The sequence below is a fragment of the Adiantum capillus-veneris genome, chromosome 19 (genome assembly GCF_014529385.1).
Source record: "Adiantum capillus-veneris isolate H3 chromosome 19, ASM1452938v2, whole genome shotgun sequence".
NCBI lineage: Eukaryota > Viridiplantae > Streptophyta > Polypodiopsida > Polypodiales > Pteridaceae > Adiantum > Adiantum capillus-veneris.
The window spans coordinates 72,000,800-72,023,348 of NC_140949.1; the positions used below are offsets into that span (position 1 = coordinate 72,000,800).

Here is a 22,549-nt window from a genome sequence, read left to right on the forward strand (position 1 = left end):
GCAGAAATTGATGACACAAATGATCAGTGGAGACCTCTCAGCTATGGAGAAGGAGATATATTTGCACATACTAGCTAGTTTTCTTGATTTATTCATTACTTCATATGAAGAAATCAGAGGGTTCAAGGGCGAAGAGATGAATATAGAGCTGAAAGAAGGTGCTAAGCCAGTGCGGCAAAGGCTAAGAAGGATGGGTCAAGAGCAAATGGAAGCCTTGCGAGAAGAGGTGGACAAGTTATTGAAGGCAGGGTTCATAGTCCCTGTGGAGACCACAGAATGGGTGAGTCCAATAGTAGTCAGTCCAAAGAAGGATGGGAAGTGGAAGATTTGTGTAAATTTTAAACCCTTAAATGAAGCCACTAAGAGAACCCATATCCTCTTCCATTCATTGATCAAATCTTGGATTCAGTGGCAGGTTATGAGAGGTACAGTGTGTGTGATGGTTTTTCAGGCTATTTTCAATTGAAGATTGCTCTTAAAGACCGCACAAAGACAACTTTTATTACGCCATGGGGCTGCTATTGCTACACAGTATTGCCATTTGGGTTGACAAATGGACCATCTTTCTATCAAGAGAGAGCAAATGGGGTATTGAAACCATTCATTGGTAGTTGTGTTAAAGCTTTTATGGACGACTTTTGTGTCTATAGAAGTAGGGCTGAGCACCATGAGAAGCTGCAGATGGTATTGGCTCGATATGATGAATGTGGAGGACAACTAAATCCCAAGAAATGTCATCTAGCACAGCCAAGGGTGAAGTTATTGGGCCATATGGTGTCAGAAAATGGCATTGAGGCTGATCCAGATAAGGTTAAGTCTATTATTCTTCTTCCATCACCTACAAGTACAAAGCAATTGGCAACCTTTATACACAAAGTGAAGTACATGGCACGGTTTATTCCATTGTCTTCGCAGCTTCTTTATCCATTACAACAAGTGGCAAAGCATGATCCATTACAATGGGACGACAAGTGTGAAGAAGTGTTTCAAGAGGTGAAAGAGGTGTTAGGGGGGTTGTCAGCCATGCAAGCTCCTGATTGGGAGAAAGTGTTTTATGTAAATCCATCAGTAGGGGATGATGCCATTGGAGCCATGCTATTGCAAAAGGGGAAGGCCAACCATTATATGAGACAAGTGTATTGTGCAAGCCGAGTGAAGTTGGTAGCGGAGAGAAAGTTCTCAGAAGTAGAGCTAGTGATGGCCAGTGTAATATTTGCTTATTGACGATTTCGTCATTACTTACTACCACGACCTTTTGTTTTTTTTACGAGTTATGCCTTTTTGCCACAGTTAATTAATGGCACTAACATGTCAAATGTGGTGAAGAAATGGGTGATTGAGCTGCAAGAGTTTGAGTTCTCTTTTCTAGTGGAAGACAGTACAAGGGCTACCCTAGCCGATTTGTTGACCTATAAGGAGAATCCCCTTCTTGTTAAGGAAGAGGTGGTGAGAAAGGTAGTTGAAGAAGTGCCACAGATTAGCAATGCACATGTGTTGTTCTTTGATGGCTCATACAGAAAGAGCCATGATGCGGCTTCAGGGGGTATAGCACTTCATGATCCAGAGGAGAAGCTAGTATGCAAGAGAGGGTTCAAATTGGATGCTCATAGTAACAATGAGGCTATATATGCTACTTTGGAAGCCGGATTACACATTTGTTTGAAGCATGGGGTTAGAAGGTTGAGCATAAAAGGTGATGCCTTCTTAGTTGTGAAGCAAGTGTTGGGTGTGTGGAAGAGCAAGAACACCTCATTGAAGGAAATGTGTTTCAGAATTGAAGGCCTGTTAAAAAAGTTTGTAGCATGGAGCATCAGACACATAGAACGTGCTGTAAATGGAGAGGCACATGAAGCAGCTCAAAGCATGATCGGGGACCTCTTTATCATGGCCGGAAAGTTTGGCTCAAGAAGAGGAGTTTTTGCTAACAGGAAGCATTCCAAAGGAGATTCAGAAGTCTAAGAAGTATGGTTTTGTGCGTAAAGCATACAGGTACAAATTGATTGGTGATGTCTTATACATGAAAGGGGCTGATCTCGTGTTGAGACGTGTACCTTGGCGGGAGGATCTTTATAGAGTGTTGGAAGAGAATCATGAAGGCGCATGTGGTGGACATTTTGCTCTACAGATCACCTTGCATAAGATCTTGCAAGAGGGGTATGTCTGGCCTAGTTTGCACAAGGATGTTCACCATTGGTGTAGGTCTTGCAATAGGTGTCAAGCATTTGGGAAGAGAGTGTTGAAGCCAGGGCTACGAAAAACCATTATGGCATTTGATGTGTTTGAAAAGTGGGGGATTGATGCAATAGGCCCGTTACCTATCACAAGCAGGGGCAAAAGCTATATTTTGACTGCAATGGACTATCTCTCTAGATGGGCAGAGGCTATAGCAGTAAAACAGATCACTGCAAAGGATGTGGCAAAATTTGTGTATGCTGAAATATGTTGCAAGTTTTGGGGTGCCACTAGAGCTACTTTCAGATAAGGAGCTACTTTCAGATAAGGGGCCTGGCTTTAGCTAGATTTTTTATGCGCAAAGATGAAGATTAGGCACCAACATACCACTCCTTATTATCCGCAGTGTAATGGCTTAAATGAAAGGTTCAATGGTGAGTTGGTACAAATTCTTTCAAAAGTGACAGAGCACCAAGGAAAGAATTGGGATTTGGAATTGCCTAGTGCATTATAGGCTTACCGTACTTCGGTGAAAACAAGTACAGGGTTTACTCCATTTCATTTGGTATATGGAAAGGAAGCACTATTGCCTGTGAAAGTAGAGTTGCCTGCAGTAAAGATGCTAGAGAAGCTACTTGGGCCGTCTAGTGATGCATTCAAAGAGAGGCTCTTACAGTTACAAGAGGTTCAACTGGATAGGATAAGTGCATTGGAACATTATGGGCAGATGCAAGATAGGGCTTTGGCAAAGATAAATGAAAAGGTTAAAAGTAAGGGTATCAAGAATCATGACTTGGTTTTACGCTACAACAGTACGCTGGACAACGCCTTCCAAAAGAAGTTTCAAATTAAGTGGGAAGGCCCTTTCAAGGTAGTGGAGTGTTTCCCGAATGGTACATATCAGTTGGCTAACCTGGATTGAATTCTGCATAAGTCAAGGGTCAATGGATTGCGTCTTAAATTATATCATGCCAGGTTAATAATGGTGGAGCAAGATGAGTTGTTTGTGGATCAAGCAGTGTTGGTGAAGGATGAGGAGACTTATGACGCTGCAAGTCTCATATCGCTTTTTGTTGCTGCTGATCATGAATGATCTAGCAGGCTAGGGGATGGGCAAATTATGTCAGGAATTTTTTGAAGCAAGGGATTGCGCATATGTACATGCCCATGCATGGTGCATCGAATAAAAGATTGCCCATTTTCCCAAGCCAGGTGGTTAGGTGGGGCCCACATGTGTACAGATAGGACAGCATGTACATAGTGCATCGATTTTCACCATTACCAGTACCAGTGTCTTTTTTCTACAATAATGAGGAGTTGGTAGCGCGTAAAACTTCTCGAGGAAGCTTTCCGCGGGCCAACGACATGAGGTAAGCAGGTGCGTCAAATGGCATCTAGTGGCGTCAGGAGGTCGAATGGGGTCAATATTTGCATGTGGATGAGTACGGACACAACGTGGGTTTTTCCTTGTGATAATTATGCAGAAAGGTCATCATGAGGACCATCTTTTGGGGGCCACTTCACGTGGTGGTGGGATGCATTATTGGAAAAAGTTGAGTGCTAGGTGTGCGGATGATGCAAAAAGGTGACAACTATGCACTGCGAGGCCAGTTTTTGGCCTGTTCGGGGTCCGTTTGAGGTCATCTAAAAGGCCAAGAGTGCCCAAGTAATAAAGTTAAGTGTGGGAAATGAAAAAACTGAGAGAGGACCAGAAAAAGAGTGGAGAGAAGAGGAGGAACAGCCGTAGGTGTGTTTTTGCTCATTTTGGAGCCTGTTTTGGCCGTAAACTGCTCATCCGAGGTCGGATATGAGCACTTTGACATTGTAGACCGGGGTTTTGGGCCGTTCCGGACGCAATGGCGCTGTCCATTTTGCCAAATTCCTCATTGTTTTTTTGTTGTTTTGGCTGTGTAAGTTTCTCCTATGAGCGAAGCTTCTGCTCTAGTTTGTGATTGTATCTGGCTTATTTTACCCATACTGTGTGAGCTATTTGCCTCATTGGTGTTGGCCCAAGCTCAATTGTATCTAAACATCAAAAATTCTCCTCTTTTGAGCTGAGTTTTTTGAGTGTGTGTGTGTGTGTGTATCTCTGTTTGTGGAGTGGGCAAACGGATAGTCTCTCTCCTCTCACTCCATAGGTGTGTTCCCTGACTTGGCCAGGTGGGTTGTGTAAGCCGAGTGGTGCCCCATAGTGTGTGTGTATCCTTCCAAGAGTGTGTGTCGGGTCATTATAGAGGCGTTTTGTGTGTTTCCATCCCGCTCACAACATGTCTACAAAATATGGCATTGATAATCTCGCAGCTCAGTAAATGAAATGTCTCCTACACTCAAAACGAAAAAAGCCATCAGCCTTCTTCAAAAAGGAACTGACTTCTTTAAACAATGTGAAAGATGCTTTCGGGACACATAAAAAGGAGGTGACAAAAACTGAGCATGCAACTGAATCCAACTCAATTAGCTCAAAGTTTATGAGATGATAAGAACAACTAAAGCTTGATGCCATAAACTCAAATTTATCCACTGTGCACACAAAGATTCATCATTCAAACCTAACTGCAGCTCATACAGATCACACTTACAAGTTTCTTGAACACAAACCTAATTGCAGCTTATACTGAGCACACTTACAAGTGTTCTAAGAAAACGCATAGAATTAATTTGCCTCACATACTTTTCAACAGTACAACCAGTAACAAGCTTGAGGATTATAAAAGGCTAGCTCGCGAACATTAAAAAATCAGAGCTCACCAGATCTGAGACAGCTGTCTGTAAACTTGGTGACCAGTTAACCATGTAACTTCCTGCATTACCAGTACTGTTAAGCCAAGACAGTCTGAATACCACCAGCTCTTAAACGAGAATAACACACGGTCACCATTCATAACCAATCCAAGTGAATGGATCAGTTCACCATACAAGGCTTACGATTAATTTGATGAAAATTTAAATTATCTCCTAGCACTTCTGCTGAGGCTCTGCGATTTGCACTTATTTACAGAAATTTTGCCGGCATAGTGATAAGGCAAAGAACGTCATCCTCATTTCTTAACATTGTCGGAGGTACATAAAGATAAAGAAATAAGCTTAGGAAAGTGGAAAATTTTGGACCGTATATTAGAAACAATGAATGCCGATGTCATTTGCTGGCCTTATCCAAGACATATCAAGTATCAAGTAAAGAGTTTCTATTGGAATAATAAACGCAGGCTGTAAACTCTAATTTGCTTAAAACCAATTCCCTTGAAGCAACAAGCCAGCCAAAATATAATGGAAGTTTTATTTTAGGGTTGATTTATACCTGGGGAAAGTTTAGGATAAGAAAATCAATTTTCGAAGCAAGACAAAGAAGACCAAGAAAATCATGTTTCACTAATAATCTAACTTAGAGCAGACCAAATGACCTCTGTAAATAAGCCCCTTTCTGTGGAGATGCAAAAAAGCTTCCACTACTGCATCTGCACAACCAAGTAAAAAAACAAAAGGAATGGTTAAAAATCACATAGGCATGGCTTTGATGTACAAAGAAAAAATGTGATCTTCAATGGCCATGCATTGGCATGTTACCATCACATCTCAGGCTATTCACAATCTTAAGAATTGTAGTGCACAAAAAGAACAAAATTCTATGTAAACCAAACGGGAAATATCAAAGGGTTATGCAGTCCATGTGCTTGGCCATTTAGAGAACCAATCTCTTGGCTGTTGCTATCCAGGGTGCTGAGAACAGCCCCTCTTGAACTGCCATGACTACACAATGGAAAAAGTACTCCTCTTATGCCCACTTGTACATCCGTGTAGCATGTTTTTTACTTGTTTAGGATTGGTCCAAATCCTAATGCGGCAGTAGAAATAGAGATTCGCTATCATAAAAAGTGTATACAGTGAGATTGCTTATAAAAAGCAAATCAATTGCTACCATACAGATGGCGTCCGTAGGTACGACGGTACAACCTTGGGCTGATCATACTTTTCTCCACCCTCCACATGATCAGTTGGCTCCTTGCAGCAAGCCAAAAAAGTCATCCATGCTTGCAATTGTGGAAGCATTGTCTTCTATGTTCTGATTTTATTGTTTGAACAAATCACTAATCAATTAGAGACACCTTGACTCAATTTAAGTTCTTTGAATATCACAAGCCATGGGCCATCTTTTTCTCTATGTTCCATTTTCACGCTGTACATGTGGATGGCAAGAAGAATGTGGGGTGATGCTTGATTTTGGAACTCCACAAGTTACATACGTTAATGGTGTTCAATAATTCATCATATGGGCAAGAAGTAAAATCGACAGTCTACAGTTGAGAATTCTAAGAGTGTTTTTGACTCTATACACCAAGAAGAGCACGCTAGTTATTTCTGGCTGGCTGTAGGAATTTTTGTTGTGGCAAGGAAACTCTATGCAACATAGCTATTTTCAGCCATGGCAGGAAGGATTATTCATGCCCTATCACTAAGGAGTGCTAGCAAAGTGAGTGCGCATTGAGGCAAAGGTTTGTGGTGAAAATCTAATTTGCTGCAAAAAATCAGTGGCAACTTAAGGTTTCCTAGCAAGAAGATGTCTCAAAAGGGTATGTTGTTGCCCAAAGTGATTGAACTCAACACAAGGGGGTTTGCGGCCCTTGGAAGGAAATCAGACAGTTACAGCTAAAATTAGCAAGTAGAGAACCTTTCATGATGGCTAGTGACCCTTGTCCTTCTTCATATGGTGTAAAATTATGTAAAGATGAGTAAGGATGAAAGGCATTGAGACAAAAAAATCAATAGCACACAAAACTCATCCAAAATCGTGCATTTCAAACAGACATAAACTTAAGAACCTATAAACTCTATAATTACATAGTTGTCACAAACATCTGAAACGATGGCAGAAGTGTCAGCAACAATACCACTTAGCTGTCTATCTAGTGTGAAACGCTCTCTAGTCCAATCACATGAGGCACCAAGCCTTCGTAGTTGATTTGTTATGGTCCCCCCAAACCTGCAAGACACAGCTAGCTTACACTCAATATCCATCAACAAAATTAGACCTCACACTAGCAAATCCATATTTCCATATCACTACTGTACCTTCACAAGGTCAAAAAATCTGAACATACAATCAAGGGGTTGAAACATTTGCATAAAACACACTTTCAAGACACAGAAAACCGATTAAAAGATCAGGGAAAGACAAATTTACTACTATTTTATTCGTCTCAAAAACAGAAACGAAACACCAGATACTTAGAATAACTTCAACAAAACAGATGAGTAAATTAAAAAAGAGCAGCTTACTTGAATGAGCCTTCGTCAGAAAACTCAACTTTAAAGACATCCACACCAAATAATACAAGCTATAGACTGAGATGATAGAAGTAATAAACAACCAAAGTCAAAATCTTGAAAATTTGACAGCATACAACCTTAACTTCACTGCATGTCCAAACAAGAAGTGAGAGATCATCTTCATCACACATAGCTTGGACAGCGTTAATGACATCTCTAGTCATGTATCAGAGCCTAAGAGTAGGTGCAGGTTTGTACAGAGTTACTTCCTAGTCAAAACAGAACCAACGAATTGAATCTCTATCACCATCAAAGGTAAGCCAGACTCAGCCATGATAAATGCTAGTCCTTGACATGTTAAGCGAAAGTATTCTCTGAAAGGATGAGAGACAACAAAGAGAGTTCTATGAAAAATGAATGTGCCATAAATTATACAATATTCACTGATCACAAATTCTTGACTCCCTTGGTGCTATTACAAGGAAATAAAAATACCGCATGACCCAATTGGTAATCTGTGTGTCATTTTATTCCAGAAATATTAATACTTGGAAAACATGACAAATGACGAGTGCATCAAAAACAAAGGGATGCTTCGCTTAAAAAGCAATAAGCTTACTTTTTCTTCCACTCCCAGACTCTTGCAACAAACTGTTCCCGGCCCAACTCTGACCTTTTGACGCCTTGAGATAAAAGCATTTTCTCCACAACAAGCTGCAACAGGAATAAAACCCAATTAAAAGAAAGCTTGAGCACATTAAAAACATGATCATTCAAAAGGGTGCTTGTACTTGAGCAATGCTCCTTACCATAATGCTTGATGGACCCAAAGGATGGAGGAAATAGGTTAAAACAAGCACATGGTAACAACATCAAATAATGCTCAAAAGTAAAAAGAGATAGGTTTGCTCCTTTAGATATTAAGAACTTCTAGTGAAAATTACAACCAAGAAATGTTGAAGTGATAGTGATAGAAAACTTGATCCACGCAAACATGGTATATATATGATAATGCACTTTTGTTATAATACCTTGGCTTAACCTTTGATACTGCAACAAGATATCGTACCTGTGTAGCAATGCCTGCATGGTCTGTGCCAGGAATCCACAAGGCAGCCTTCCCTCTCATTCGCCAATGACGAATCATTACGTCCTTCAAAAAGATAAATTCAGATTTTTTTTTAAATCATGACAACCACCTTAATTACAGAGCAGACAGCCCAAACCTAAGAGCCTGATGGAATTACCAACCAAATAAGAAATTACATTCAAACTGGAAAAGTTAAGAGATGTGACGTTCCAATCCATAATTTCAGACAAAGAAGCATCAACCTATTGCAAAGAGGCCACGACTTTCATGGATTAAAGGTCACATAATGGTGATGACTTTTAAGCCCACGACCTATGTGTGAAATAATTGAGAGGGTATAAAACTAGGTTGAGCCTCCACAAGACCTATATACTAACTAACTGTCACAAATTGATGACGTGGCATTGCAACCCGGACACACACACAGCAAAGTGATGATGTGGCTGACTGCACAAATGTTATGTCTCACTCTTAGGAGAGAGGATCTAGCCCAGACGCCGTCGGGATGGGTGTCCAGTGTCCCGGCGGACGTAGTGTGAACCCAGCCAGTGTGGTCGGCCATTATCATTAAAAGGGAGGCCAAGGCCTCATTTGCAGTTATCGACCCCCACTGGCAAAGTGCCAGTGGTTAGCCCGCATGGCTAAGAGTGCAGTCAATAAGGCAGAGCGCCTTAGGAAAGCTGGCCTGCTACATCCATTGGAAATTCCAGATGCAAAGTGGCAGAGTATTTCCATGGACTTCATCGTTGGTTTGCCAAATACTAGACGGGGCAATGACGCCATTTGGGTTGTGGTCGATAGACTCACAAAAAAGGCGAAGTTTATACCAACGAAGTCGACAGCCATGAGTTGGCAGTTTTATTTGTTGATCAGCTTTATAAGCTGTATGGTCTGCCAGAGGATATCGTCAATGATCGAGATACTAAGTTCACTGGCCAATTTTGGCGAGATGTGTTTGCTCATCTTCAAACGAAGCTGAGTATGTCGTCTTCTGACCATCCTGAGTCCAACGGACAAACTAAGAGAATGAATCAGACGTTAGAGGACATGTTGAGAGCCTATGTCTCTCATACGCAATCTGATTGGGAAAGGTATCTTCCACAGTTAGAGTTTGCCTATAATAGTAGCAAGCATTCTGCTACTGGATTTAGCCTATTCATGTTGATGTATGGATTTGAGCCTAAATCCCCAATTGCTATTGGCTTAGAAAAAGTCAAGGAATGCCAAGCTCGTGATTTCCTGGCTCGAACTGGCTAAGGATAGTATAAGAACGGCTCGTGATTGAGTCACTACTTATGCTAATCAAAAGAGATCTCCAAGGACTCTTGATGTGGGACAATGGGTCTATCTAAAGATACCCAAGGATTCCAAGACTGCGAACGGGAAAGCATTATAAGCTTTCAGCTAGATATTGTGGTCCATTCTTGATCACAAAGAAGATTGGCCAAGTTGCCTATAAACTGGCTCTTCCTTCGGATGTTAGTGTACATCCAGTGTTTCATGTCAACCACCTTAGAGTAAAATTGGGCGAAGCCGACGTTGTTGTGCCCATCGAGGAAAATGTATGGCAAGATATGCAAACTGAGTATATTCCTGGAGAACCACAGGCAATTTTAGATCATCATACCCGTCATTCGCGCCAAAAGGCTTATGACAAGTACTTAATTAAATGGAAGGGCCAATCTGAAAGGTTTGCTACTTGGGAACCAGTTAGAGCTTTGAAAGCTGAGTATCCCCACTTCATTGATGAGGACATCAATGGTTCTTAAGGGGGGAAGTATATTATGTCCCACTCTTAGGAGAGGGGATCTAGCCAGACGCCGTCGGGATGGGCCTCCAGTGTCCGGACGCAGAGACTTCAGGCTTCTGTTTTTTTGAAAGCAAACAGGTCCCTCCAAGAACAGACAGAGCAAGACGGCGCTTCTGGATTCTACAAAGTACCTACAGTTCCTCTTCAATGAACTCTCACGAAGAGGAACTCTCACGAAGAGGAACTCTCAGTTCCTCTTCGATGAACTCTCGTCCTCTTTGATGAACTCTCGAACATACTCTTGAGGCATCCTCCCAGTGGAACCTTCCGAACTTGCAGAGCTTTTAGCTGTTTCTGAACTACATGTTGCCGCCTTTGTCACCTTAGATTGTTCCTCCTCCTCCAACCAGGGCTTCCTCTCAACAACCCCTCAGTCTTTTGTTCCGATCGAGGGAGTTTTCAGAAACATGGTGCAAACACCTGATTTCTACCCACTCCAACTCGCTCTACCACCGTCGTTGCCACCACCATCTGGGTATAACAGTTGGAGCCTATATACCTACCCCTATTATACTGGATTTGCACCGCATCAGCCAAAGGACATAGTAAAATTTTTTGCCTTTCCAAGCATGAGAGCAGTTTAACAACATCTATGCTCTAGGGAAACTATACTGAAGAATCAAAGATCTCTCGAGCCGCCGGTTTTCTCAAAGATAATGCTATGCAATGGTGGAGTACTATAGCTACCAAGCCGCATGCTCCAAGGACTTCACAAACTTTCAAGAATATTTTTGACCGCAGCCACATGACATCGCCATTTGAAGCGCAGCATCTAGCATAATGGGGTAACCTGAAAATGCTTGCCACGGAAACCATGGAAGACTACAACCAAACCTTCGATGTTTATCTTCTGATGTCTTTCTTCAAGCTAATAACCTTGGAAGGACAGCGCAAACGCTATACCATTAGACTGCCATCACCTCTACAAGAATATTGTTTGTTTAAACAAGTTTCTACTATGTCAGAGCTTATGGACCATGCTACGGTCGGCTACAAGCTTATGAAAGGAAGATTGGATTTTGTTACGAAAGATCAACCGACAAACACTCGAAATTCTCAACAACAACGCACAAATTCTAGAGATTCTCGTGACAATTCGATTCAACCCACAAGACCTCGTTTGACACTTCGCCAACGAGAAACTCTACAACAAGAAGGCAAATGCTTTGAATGTTTCGAGACGGGGGACACCTTCTATGTATGTCCTATAAGCTGTCACAAAGTGATGACGTGGCATGACCAAACGTGCAGGAAACGGTCGAGAGGACAAGGGAATTGAACCCAGAAAGTGTGGCTGAGGGGCCTAAAACAAAAGAGAGTTAGGGTTTCTATTAAACCTAGCCCTACCAACTTATGGAGCACCGACCATGTCACGTGCGCACAACAGTTAAGCCATGGGGACAAGCTTTTGCTAGAGTTCTCGGTCAGTCCTAGTTTAGCATAGGTGTCACAAAGTGATGACGTGGCATGTCCACCCAAACGAACCCCAGTGGAAACTGACAGATTAAATGAAATATCGAAAGGGGCGTCAGACTTTGGGGCCAATACCTCTAGGCACGGAACTACGTCGGGCCGTGTCGTCTCTCTCTCTCTTGTGATTAAGTTTATTAAGTGGTTTTCAGCTTCTCTCACGTGCGCCAAATTCCCGACTTGCGGTGTCCAAGTCTCTTACAGTGGTATCAAAGCGCAGTTGATTTTCCTTCTATAGAGAATCCGATCCCTTCTACCGCAACACACATGGATTCAATTGACGGATCCCGCAAGGATCAAACTAATACACCTGACAACTCAGGTTCGGGTGGAAATACGAAAGACTCGAATGGACGATGACCACCTTCTGTCGACACGAAAGAGGAGTACGGACCCCCTCCGCCCACGGAATATGAACAAATGGAGATGCAACGTCAACAACAGGTTGATGCATGTGCTCGGCAAATGCTCCAGTGCTCAAACGATCCTCAGTATGTGAAATTTTTGAGCAAGCACCAGATCCACCAAATGCATTCTCGATGGCGTACGGCCATCAATTCACCTTTGAACCAAGCTTTGAAGAACACACATATTTTGCGGGTATATTCGGAGGAAGAATTTGATGAAGCAGTAGAAAGACGAGTCAGCCGACTATTCAAGAAGCAACTGAGGAGACACAGTCGAGCAGTAGACTACCCTGGATACTTGGGTCACAAGTCTACTTTTGCAAATGCACGAAAGTCAAAGAATTTACTTTAAGAGGAAGCATTTTTACAGAGCCAACCACTATGACTTTCTCGAGGATAAGGGCAAGAAGACCAAAGATTTCAAGGAGGGTGGACAAGCCCTAAAGTTTGACATTTTTTCGGGCTTCCGAGATACTCATAAGGCCCTCACTTTCATCCAACAGTATAATGCGAAGAAAAGTGAATTTTTCCTATCTGAGATACACTTTTTGGGACACATTGTCTCGGCAGCAGGAGTGCAGATGGACCCGGCCAAGATAGAGACTATCAGTAATTGGCCCGATTAAAAGAATGTCCATGAAGTTAGAAGCTTCTTGGGCTTGTGTTCGTACTACAGGCGGTTCATTAGAAAGTTTGCAGAGGTGCTTTCCCTTTGCATATGTTGACACACAAAGGAGTCCTTCTCTCGTGGGGATCCACAGAGGTGACTGCCTTTTAGACATTGAAAGAGAAATTGACTACAGGACCAGTTTTGACTTTGTCCGACTTGCAAAAGTCATTTGAAGTATATTGTGATGCTTGTGGTCGTAGTCTGGGTGCGGTCTTAATGCAAGAAGGCCATGTCATTGCCTACGAAAGCCAATTGTTTTCAAGGCCGGAATTGACAGCACAGATTTATAAGAAAGAGCTTTTGGCGGTTATCCATGCTCTTACTCAGTGGCGACATTACCTGCTCAGAGCGGATTTTGATGTCTTCACAGACCATCGAAGTTTACACTACTGTTTGTCACGAGATTTTGCACATATTTTCACTCAGATACGGAATGGGGAGGTAGTAGCGGGATATTTCATTCGGGATGGCTACTTGATGAAGAAAACCATGTTGTGCGTTACACAACCTTTGAGGGAAAAGGTTATGACTGTTGCTAAATTGGCTTTATCTTACAGAAAAATAATTCTAAATGAATTACTGGATTTATAAGTGAGAGGGTTTTCTCGCTTGGAACACCAAGGAAAAATAATTCTAAATGAATTATTGGAATTTTAAGTGAGAGGGCTTTTCTCACTGGAGACATCCGAGTACAGAGTATTCCTAGTGCGTCATTTAAAGTAATGACGAGAACACTGAGAACGGGAATATCTGTAAGGCCAGCAGGAACGGGTACTTCTGATGCATCACATCGGATGGGTGACAGGGAGCATCGGAAAGAGGTATCCGACCATCCGGGAACGGACATCTCTGATGCGTCATAGGATGGGTGACATAGAGCATCGTGAAGGAGATTGTACCATATGTTCGGTAGGAAAGGACTAGGTGATGGGTATTCCTGATGCGTCACAAGGTGGGTGACGGGTGCATCGAAAAGGGAATATCCATAGTCGGGAGGAAATTCCGAACTGTGTTAGAATTGTGCACAAGGGAAAGCAAGCACTTGAATGAAGATGGGTTTAGAGGAAACTTTGAGGAAAAACAGATGCTTTCTGAGAAAGAGGGATTGCTTTTCGGGAAAGCGGATGCTTTCTCGCGAGGAAGTCTATGTCTGCATTGCAACTGTGCATGTGATTGCATCCAGGGACGCCTGGGAAGTGCTGTGAAAGCATTGTTTTTAACTTATAAGGTTTTATTGAGTTTTTGGACAAATTCAGACTATTTTTAAAGGTGACCGACCGCCCACTTAATAAGTGGGCAGCCATCTGATAAATAAGGCAACAGATCAGCCAACGTTTTCTCTCTCTCTTTTTCTGGCAGAGCAACGAAAAAAAAAATTATTTATTAAAAAAAAAAATTTAAAAGGCCGCAATCTCTACGCAAGCAGCTATTCGTGCCCGTGGCTAGGAGCTATAAAAGCATCACATGCCCTTACTCACAGAGGAAGACCAATCTTTGCAAGGAGGAGATGCTACTGCAGATTTCAGCCGTAAAGAAGACGTTGCCGGTGATGCCCATGGCTGCCCCAAGTGTACCAGATGTCGCCAAGACCCAGTGCGCGAGTTCCCTCGCGAAGAAGTGCCTACGGAGCGTGTTTCCATCGCGAGAAGTTGCTGGTTTTCTCTGTTTTCAGCCCATAAACGTCGTAGACGGGGCTGATCTACGAGAAGGAACCCGAGAACACACCTCTTCTGTGTGTAAGATTGGAAGAGAGGATTTTCTATGTAGAGATCTCTTCCGGGGAATTGTTTTTCGAGAAACGAGTTGCGTTTCGAGCATCGAGACTTTGAAGGTAACGTTTTCATGTTATGATCTCTGAGTATTTGTTTGCAGGTGTACTTCCTCTTAGTGAGGGAGTAGGAGCAGAGGAAGGTATGAGCCTCTGCAGGAGAAAAGCGCTCTGAGGAACTAGAGCCAGATCAGCCCAAGGGTTTCGTACCCGAGTTTGGGAAGTAGATCCACAGATTGGAGAGAGGTAGTCTCTCAAGTTGTGATCCGGAAGTTGGGATTCCCAAGTAAGGACTTCGTGTCCGGGAAAGCAGAGTTGTTCTGCAGGAAGAGGACTCTGGAAAGAGAGTTGGAAAAGAGTTGCAGGGATGCCATGCCCTGAGTCTGAAAGGTGAGATCCAGAGGCGAGAACCTTGATTCTCGAGGAATTGGAATAAGGAACGGAAGTTCCTTGGAATAGGGTTTTGCCCTAGGAATCGGAAGCTGAGGCTTCCGGGAACCATCAAGTCTTATTCTAGAACGAACGTGGTAATACGTTCGGTTCAAGTGCTTGTATAGACGTCTACACAGTAATAAAGATACTATTACGGGGGGGGGGGAGTCCATCTTCCGGTCCCCAGTACTGTGTCGATCTTCTCACTTTATCTCTCTCTCTATCTATTTCTCTCTATATCCTTTGGCTTCAATATTAAGTGATAAATTTTATTTATCCGAGTATATTTTATATTGCTATGCGCTCCCGTTGGTGACAATGACCAATGCCACTATCCACCTTTTACGGGTCACCGCGGCATTGCTACCACCTTAAAAGGTGTAGAGAGATACTTCTTTTGGCCGAGACTCAAGAAGGACGTGGACGATTTTGTACGCAATTGCTTGGTATGCCAGAAGGTCAAGTTTGACAGGCATAAAGCACAAGGATTGTTACAGCCTTTGCCCATACCCACCCGCTCCTAGGAAAGTATTGCAATGGATTTCATTTTTGATCTCCCAAGAACACAGAGTGGTCACGATGATATCTGGACTATTATTGACAGATTTAGCAAGCAAGCTCATTTCATTCCAGTGACAACAGTCAAGCCAGATAACTTAGCGAGACTGTTTGTGGCCCAGATCTTCAGATTACATGGCATGCCTCAGACAATTGTCTCCGACAAGGACCCCAAATTCACCAGTTTGTTTTGGAAGGCTATTTGGGAGAACATTGGCACGCGCTTGTAGTTCTCGTCATCTTTCCACCCGCAGACAGATGAGCAATCTGAGATTAAAAATTCAGTCGTCCTGGATTTGTTGAAGTCTTCTTCGTTGGATTCGAAGACTACATGGGAAAGGTTTTTACCTTTGGTGGAATATACCTACAGAAACACGATTAACTCTTTGATGGGGAAGGTGCCATTTGAGATTATTGAATTTGTTACGAAGGTTCCACCCTTCCTTAGCACGAAAGATAACATCGCGATTTGAAATTGAAGGAGAGATATTGGGTGCTCTTACGTTCTGAAAAGGCACGCCTGAAAAAGAAAAAGGGAAAGGAGCGGCTTTTTGGCAAGCTTCGCATGAGATACTATAGACCTTTCCAGATTTTCCAAAAAGATAAATGATGTCTCCTTTGGACTGAAGCTGCCCGATACTTGGAGAATTCACAATGTTTTTCATGTGAGTCTCTTGAAGCCTTTTGAAGGCGATGTGCCCGATGATGGGGAGCCAGGTGAGCAACACAAAGTGGAGGAAAACGAGTAGATACTCATTCCAGAACAGATATTGACATAGAAAGATAGAGGGTAAAGCGATAAGACGGTTCTTGGTTAAATTCAAGACCTACTCCGCATTGGATGCGAAGTGAATGGAGGAGGAGGACCTAGCACATACTCCTCAGGTTGTGAATCTTTACTTTGAAGCATTTGGTTTAGCATAGTCTATTCTAAATGGAACCCCGAACTCAGCTTGGGCGGAATCTGGTGCAGCGGGTATGCACAAGAGGGGAGTCGCTCAGCTCCTTTGTCAACAAATTGCCTCGATTTTTGATACTATAGTCACTGATGTCTATTTGAGTTTCAGGGATACTGTGAGATGACAGTATTCTCCTGTAATGACTATATGAACTGGAATTCCCAATAATATGATACTGACTTGTTCTCGACTTGTTTAAGTGCACGAACTGATAGACGAAATGACTGCAGCATTTCGGTCTGAAAGATCTCAATAGACGTGATTGCAATAGAGATTAGTTAATCGGACATCTATCAGGTCCCGAGTGGATCTAGATGCGATTGCTAAATACGTTGTCGATTGATCACGGTCTGAGATCCGAATTAATTTTGAATGTGATTTGTCATGTGATGTCCTGTGATGTCAAGTGATATCCTGTGATGTCGTGTGATGTGAATGTCGATTGGTACATGTGCTAGATGTGTGTTTCTAGTGCGTCGGCACTAACAGTCAGTGTCTGCTAAGACAGTTTATGGCCTCTGTCTGTTTTGCAGGTGTAATCAAGGGTGATTACAATGCTTTCAAGAGGGAGGTATGTCACAAACTGGTGACATGGCTGCCCTATACAGTTGGTGACGTGGCTGCCCTGTACACACACACCCGCCCCGGGAAAGCTGGCCGAAATGGTGACGTGGCAGATTTCGCGTTGTAGGCTGACGTGGCACTGCCGTGCAGACCCCCATAAATCACGCCGCAAAAAGCGTTGGCAGGCAGTACAGAAATTCCAGCTTTTTGCTATGAGAAAAAGCAGGGAAATTTTTACGCAAAGCTTGAAGGGAAAAATTCTACGCAAGTTGCTTTATTTTGCAAAGCTTGTGAGATAAAATTGCTTTATTTTAGGCTTTTGATTTTGAAGCTTTTGGGGCTTTGCTTTTAGCATCCCTTGTAACCTTTATAATGAACCCAAGGGAGCTCCCTCTACAGAGCATCTTGATGTAGAGTTTGAAAGCGAGCACCCGCCGGAGTTGTACTTTGCTCGAAGATTAATATAAAAAGAAATACCAAAAGGGGCGCCAGTCTTTGGGGCCAATACCTCATGGAACTCTGTCGGGTCGTGTCGAATCAATTGTGAACTGTTTTGAAGTGAATTTGTGCTGTGTCGTGGTAGAATCTTGACTTGGAGTGTCCAAGTCTGTTGCAGGTGTACATTGAAATGGGAATTCCTATAATAAATATGTTACTTGTGCTCTCTCATGTGTATAATTTAAGTTTTCAACAAAATGACTGCAGCATTTTGTCTAGTCACCTAAGGGGTGATGTGAATGTGATAGTGACGAGATTTAGTAGATCAAGACATCCATGAAAAGATTAGGGCTAATGGCTTTTGGGTGCAAAGCTTTTCTGGTAGTAGCTTTTGGGAGACGCAGCTTTTGGGGGCCTCTTGTATTGTTCATAAGCGTCCCAAGTCCTCACTCTTGGCACATTAGCTTGGGAGCATTGCCAAAGAGGACCCTCGGACATCGTACTTTTGTGAAACAATAATAAAGAAATACCAAAAGGGGCACCTGTCTTTGGGGCCAATGCATCTTGGCTTGAAACTTCGCAGTGTTGTATCCACTCTCCTCCTCTCTCTCTCTCCCTCTATTCATGTTTATTCACTTACTTGCAATTTTCTCCCGTGTGTTGCTGTAGATCTTTGGCTTGGAGTGTCCAAGTCTATTACACTCATAAGCTACTACATGGCTCTCTCATTAAGACCGCACCCAAACGCTTCCACAAGCATCACAGTAAACCTCAAAAGATTTCTGCAAGCCTGGTAGAATCAATACTGACCCAATAGTCACCTTCTACTTGAGCGGCTCAAATGCCACAATCTGTGGAGATTCCCAAGTGAATAGTACCATTTTCTCAGTCAAGGTATATGAAAAGACGAAGCAATCTCCGCAAGCTCCTTGCTTAACCGCATATAGTAGGAGCACAAGCCCAAGAAGCTCCTCAAATCATGCACAATCCGCAATGTAAGCCAACTGCAAATAGCCTCTAACTTTCATTGGATCCATACTAACACCCTAGGATCAAACAATGTGTCCCAAGAAGTGTATTATTGGCAAAAAGAACTTACTCTTTCTTTCCATTGATCACCAATATGTATTCCCACTGTCAAAGGTGGCAACGGAAGATGCAATGAAGACAAGAATTTGCTAATGATCCGGTGGACACCTCGACTCCAATCTAGAACAACTGCAATGCCACACACATGAACAAGGCACACCTGTGGAGAAAAGAAATCATTGAGGTAGAAAGAGACAAGACATCTAAGAATGAGAGAGAGAGAGAGAGATCTCTCTGGGAAAGGTTCTCCATGTTGATAACAAGCTGCTCATACAAGTGACCAAGGGTGGTCCCGTATAGATCTGACATGCCCTATGGACAAGACCCGAGGTACACACAACTGCGACTAATACTGACACTGCCAACTGCTCCTAAACATGAGACCACTGACATGGCCTCAGCATGGGTTGCCCTAACCTCTTGAGAAAGAGCGACTCTCGCGGGGATCACTCTTAGCAAGAGGCTGATCTGAAGGAAGAAGAAACCGGATCAGGGTTGCCCTATGGTGTGGCTTCCAGCTGACGAACACGGATCTGCTCCTCCCCTATGCCTGCACCAAGATGGAGGTGCTCTGCATCTACATGATCATAGCGCCTCCATGCATCTGTCCTGAGAAGGAAAAGCGTGAAGCTAATCCCCTGTTGCCCGTCAACTGTTGGTGGTGTTGCCTTGCTCCAAGGGCTGCCAAATGCTAGAAGAAGGGTGCTGAAAAACGCCAACTGACTGCCCTATGCTCACCTTGCGGCTGCCCCCCAAGTGGTGCCCTGCAACCTCTGGCTTGTGCACCACACTGCCTCTGGGAACCCCCCTCCCCTACATACATACCACCATAGAGGCAAGTCGGCCAGATCCATGGCAGCCCCCACGACAGAGAGGAGGGAAATAAGGAACAGAAAGCACCAAAGGCCCTATGGGCAATAAGAAAAATACTGGCAAGGCTAGGAAAACTACTCCCAGCCTGTAGCAGCCTCACGACCATGGAACCAAGCCAAAACCCAAGGCTAAACATAGCTAGACATATCCCGACATGAAAAACCTACCTCTCATTGGAAGGGCACAGCCACAAAACAGCCCCCACTCCCAACCACCTGTCCCCGACCGACTAGACGAATCGAGAGAGATGTTTGGACTCTGTAACACCCACAACGCTTTGAACACTCATGTCATATTTTCTTGATGCTCTTTTTTGGTCTTGGAGAAAACAATGATGGCATCACAGAATGTGACCACATGTTGTCTATGCTCGGGAAAGTCCATCATCCTATTGAACATTGCAAGAGCATTTGTGAGGCCAAAAGGCATCACCAAAAACTCGTATAATTCGAAGAATTTTCTAAACATCATCTTGTATACATCTCCAAGAGCTATCCTAATCTCATGACAACGACTTTTAAGATCGACTAAAACAAGAACCTTGTAATCTATCAAGTATATCACTAATCCTGGGTATTGGAAACCTGTTCTTGATGTAATCTTATTAAGAGCCCTTTAGTCTATACATATCTTTCTTTTGCACAAGTAGCACTACTGAACAAAAAGGCAAAGGACTCTCCTGCATCAAGCCCTTCTCTTGAAGATCGTTGACTTGGCTCATGATTTCTTCCTGTTAAGCTCTACTCACAAGAAGAAATCATGAGTGAGCTTTGCTCACACTGTAAAGTGGTCTACCTTACAGAGTAGGCTCTACTCACTCTATGAGGTGGTCAATTTGGAGCTATACTCCTTGGAATCAATTCAACGGTGTTATCCTCTGGCCGCCTTGGAGGTAACTCACCACGTAAACCCATTGAGAAATAATTGGCATGAGTTGGAAGAAAACTCCGACGCTCTGACACTTACCCCTAACAAACTTGAATCCTAAGATACACTCATAGATTTTGCAAAGATCAAGAAAGCAAAATGACTTGATTACATTAATTTGCAAATGGCCAAGCCGATACAATAGACATAACAACTTGCCCTTCGGTTTAACATCAATGACCACATCTTTCCCTTCACTAGTCTTTAAATTAGACCACTACATCATTCTTACCATGCCAAGGCATCCCCAAAAGCACATCACACCCTTCGAGTGGCAAAATATAGGAGTCCTCATGCCCTATGTAACCCTCGCAACGCAAGCGCGAGGCATTACCACGAGTTCATTTTTTTTTTATTTTTTTTTTTTGGGGGGGGGGTTCTTTTTGTTGGGACACCAAATTTCACTACACTTTGAGCGTCACTGATCATCTTGGTTAAATTTAGCCTGAACTCACCTATTTTATTAAGGGGGTGGCCCATCCCCTTAAATGTGGACAATGGAAACTATGGCCTTGCACACTAGCCAACTCACAACCAAGGAACATAACACATGTGAGCACACATGAGGAATTAGCCATGCAAGGGGAACCTGGAGCAACAAATGTATAGGACACTCTAGTTTTCATTATTCTCTCAATTCTCAGCTCTAACCATTGGGAAACGATAGCGGCCCCAAATAAGAGGAGCTAAAGCAAAAGAACTCTCAAAATCAATAGTCTGCATCAAGGCGAATCACTAGTATAAACCAAGGAAAAAATTTGGAAAGGCCTGGCACAAATTTGAAAGTGATTGGGATAAGTTTCTTCCCTCCGTCCACCCTTGTAGATGTTTTAGAGATGTTCTTGCATGAACAAAAGATCTTTGTTAGTTAATGGATTTGCATCTACGTAAAGTGTTGTTGAAACATTAGTCTCTCGTGAACAGGTTGTCCAACTGCATGAAGTCGATCCCCAAGAGCCGAACACAATAAATGACCCTTGCTTATATACACTCTGTGCAAGATGAAGCACAAAACACATGATTGCTCTTTGGTCTATTGTTACCTGAAATTGTAAGAAGATAGAGGAAATAAACTTACCTCAAGAGTTACAAACATTGCATGGCCCATATGCAAAGCTCCAGTAACATTAGCTGGAGGCATTGCGATGACAAACGGCTCACAGTCTTTCTTTGATGAGGGTTTAAAGTAACCCTGGGATTCCCACCTGCAACAAGGTCCTTCAAAGTGAGTAGCAAGCTAAAAAGGGCCACAAAAAAGAGGCAGACTAGAGACTAACCAGTTGTAGATGCGCTCCTCTGATGAGAAATCAAAACTCTTTGCCAGTTCATTGCGAGTCTCTGCTGAACAAAGAGCTAAGGTTTGATTCTCTCTCTCTCTCTCTCTCTCTCTCTCTCTCTCTCTCTCTCTCTCTCTCTCGTGCAAGTCACGAAATTACCTGTGTGGAGTTCGGGTGCCATACTCCGCGTATGTAGACTCCTCTTGGATGGCGACCTCAAAAATAAAAGCCCTGGACGACAGCGTAAGGTCCAAGGAAACGAAGAAGTGAAACCAAGGGGCCTTGTGAGTTTGAGGGACACATTAGCTGGAGGGGAGGCCATGACTCTCGTCCCCTCCCTCACCCACAGACACCAGCAGTGGTGAAAGATTAATCCCACTCAAAATTTCATTTTTGCAATTTAGTACGGTTAGAAAAAAGGCAAAGAGAAAGGTTAACGAGAGAAGAAGAACTAGGTGTGCACCCATTCCAACGAAAGGGCTATGGGGTGGTGGTGTGACAAGATGGGTCTGGGGTGATGATGTGGCAAGATGGGTCTGGTAAAGGGGCTACGAGCAAAAGGGTGTGGAGCTTTCTCAAATTAGAAGATTTTGCATGCATGCAAAGGTATGGGTGGTTGAGGAGCTTCAAGTCGTGGACATGGGCACAGCCCATAGCACACACAACAAGGTCGACTTCTAGTTGCATGAGTCAACTGTATAAGGAACCCTTTCCCAAGCCACTGGGCTTGTAACCCCTTGCTAGGCCCTTGCTCGGACCCTTGTCCTCATAAGTGGAGTC

General features: G+C 43.2%; 1 protein-coding gene across 5 annotated transcripts in view; it reads right to left on the reverse strand.

Annotated features, from left to right (window-relative positions):
* EMB2247 (protein EMBRYO DEFECTIVE 2247) overlaps positions 1 to 22,165 on the reverse strand; it is a 56,479-nt gene extending 34,314 nt beyond the window's left edge. The window contains exons 1-8 of one of the 5 annotated variants that reach the window (XM_086490789.1): positions 21,929 to 22,165; positions 21,770 to 21,830; positions 21,571 to 21,697; positions 8,507 to 8,590; positions 8,057 to 8,151; positions 7,059 to 7,150; positions 5,574 to 5,627; positions 4,921 to 4,973 (exon numbers count right to left, since the gene is read on the reverse strand). In XM_086490789.1, the coding sequence (XP_086346915.1) occupies positions 4,921 to 4,973; positions 5,574 to 5,627; positions 7,059 to 7,150; positions 8,057 to 8,151; positions 8,507 to 8,590; positions 21,571 to 21,697; positions 21,770 to 21,830; positions 21,929 to 22,091 (729 nt within the window). In that variant the 5' untranslated portion in view covers positions 22,092 to 22,165. Of the gene's footprint in view, positions 1 to 4,920; positions 4,974 to 5,573; positions 5,628 to 7,058; positions 7,151 to 8,056; positions 8,152 to 8,506; positions 8,591 to 21,570; positions 21,698 to 21,769; positions 21,834 to 21,928 lie in introns of all 5 variants that reach the window. The other 4 variants (XM_086490785.1, XM_086490786.1, XM_086490788.1 and 1 more) reach the window with 4 other exon arrangements.
* Between the last annotated feature and the right edge of the window lie 384 nt (positions 22,166 to 22,549).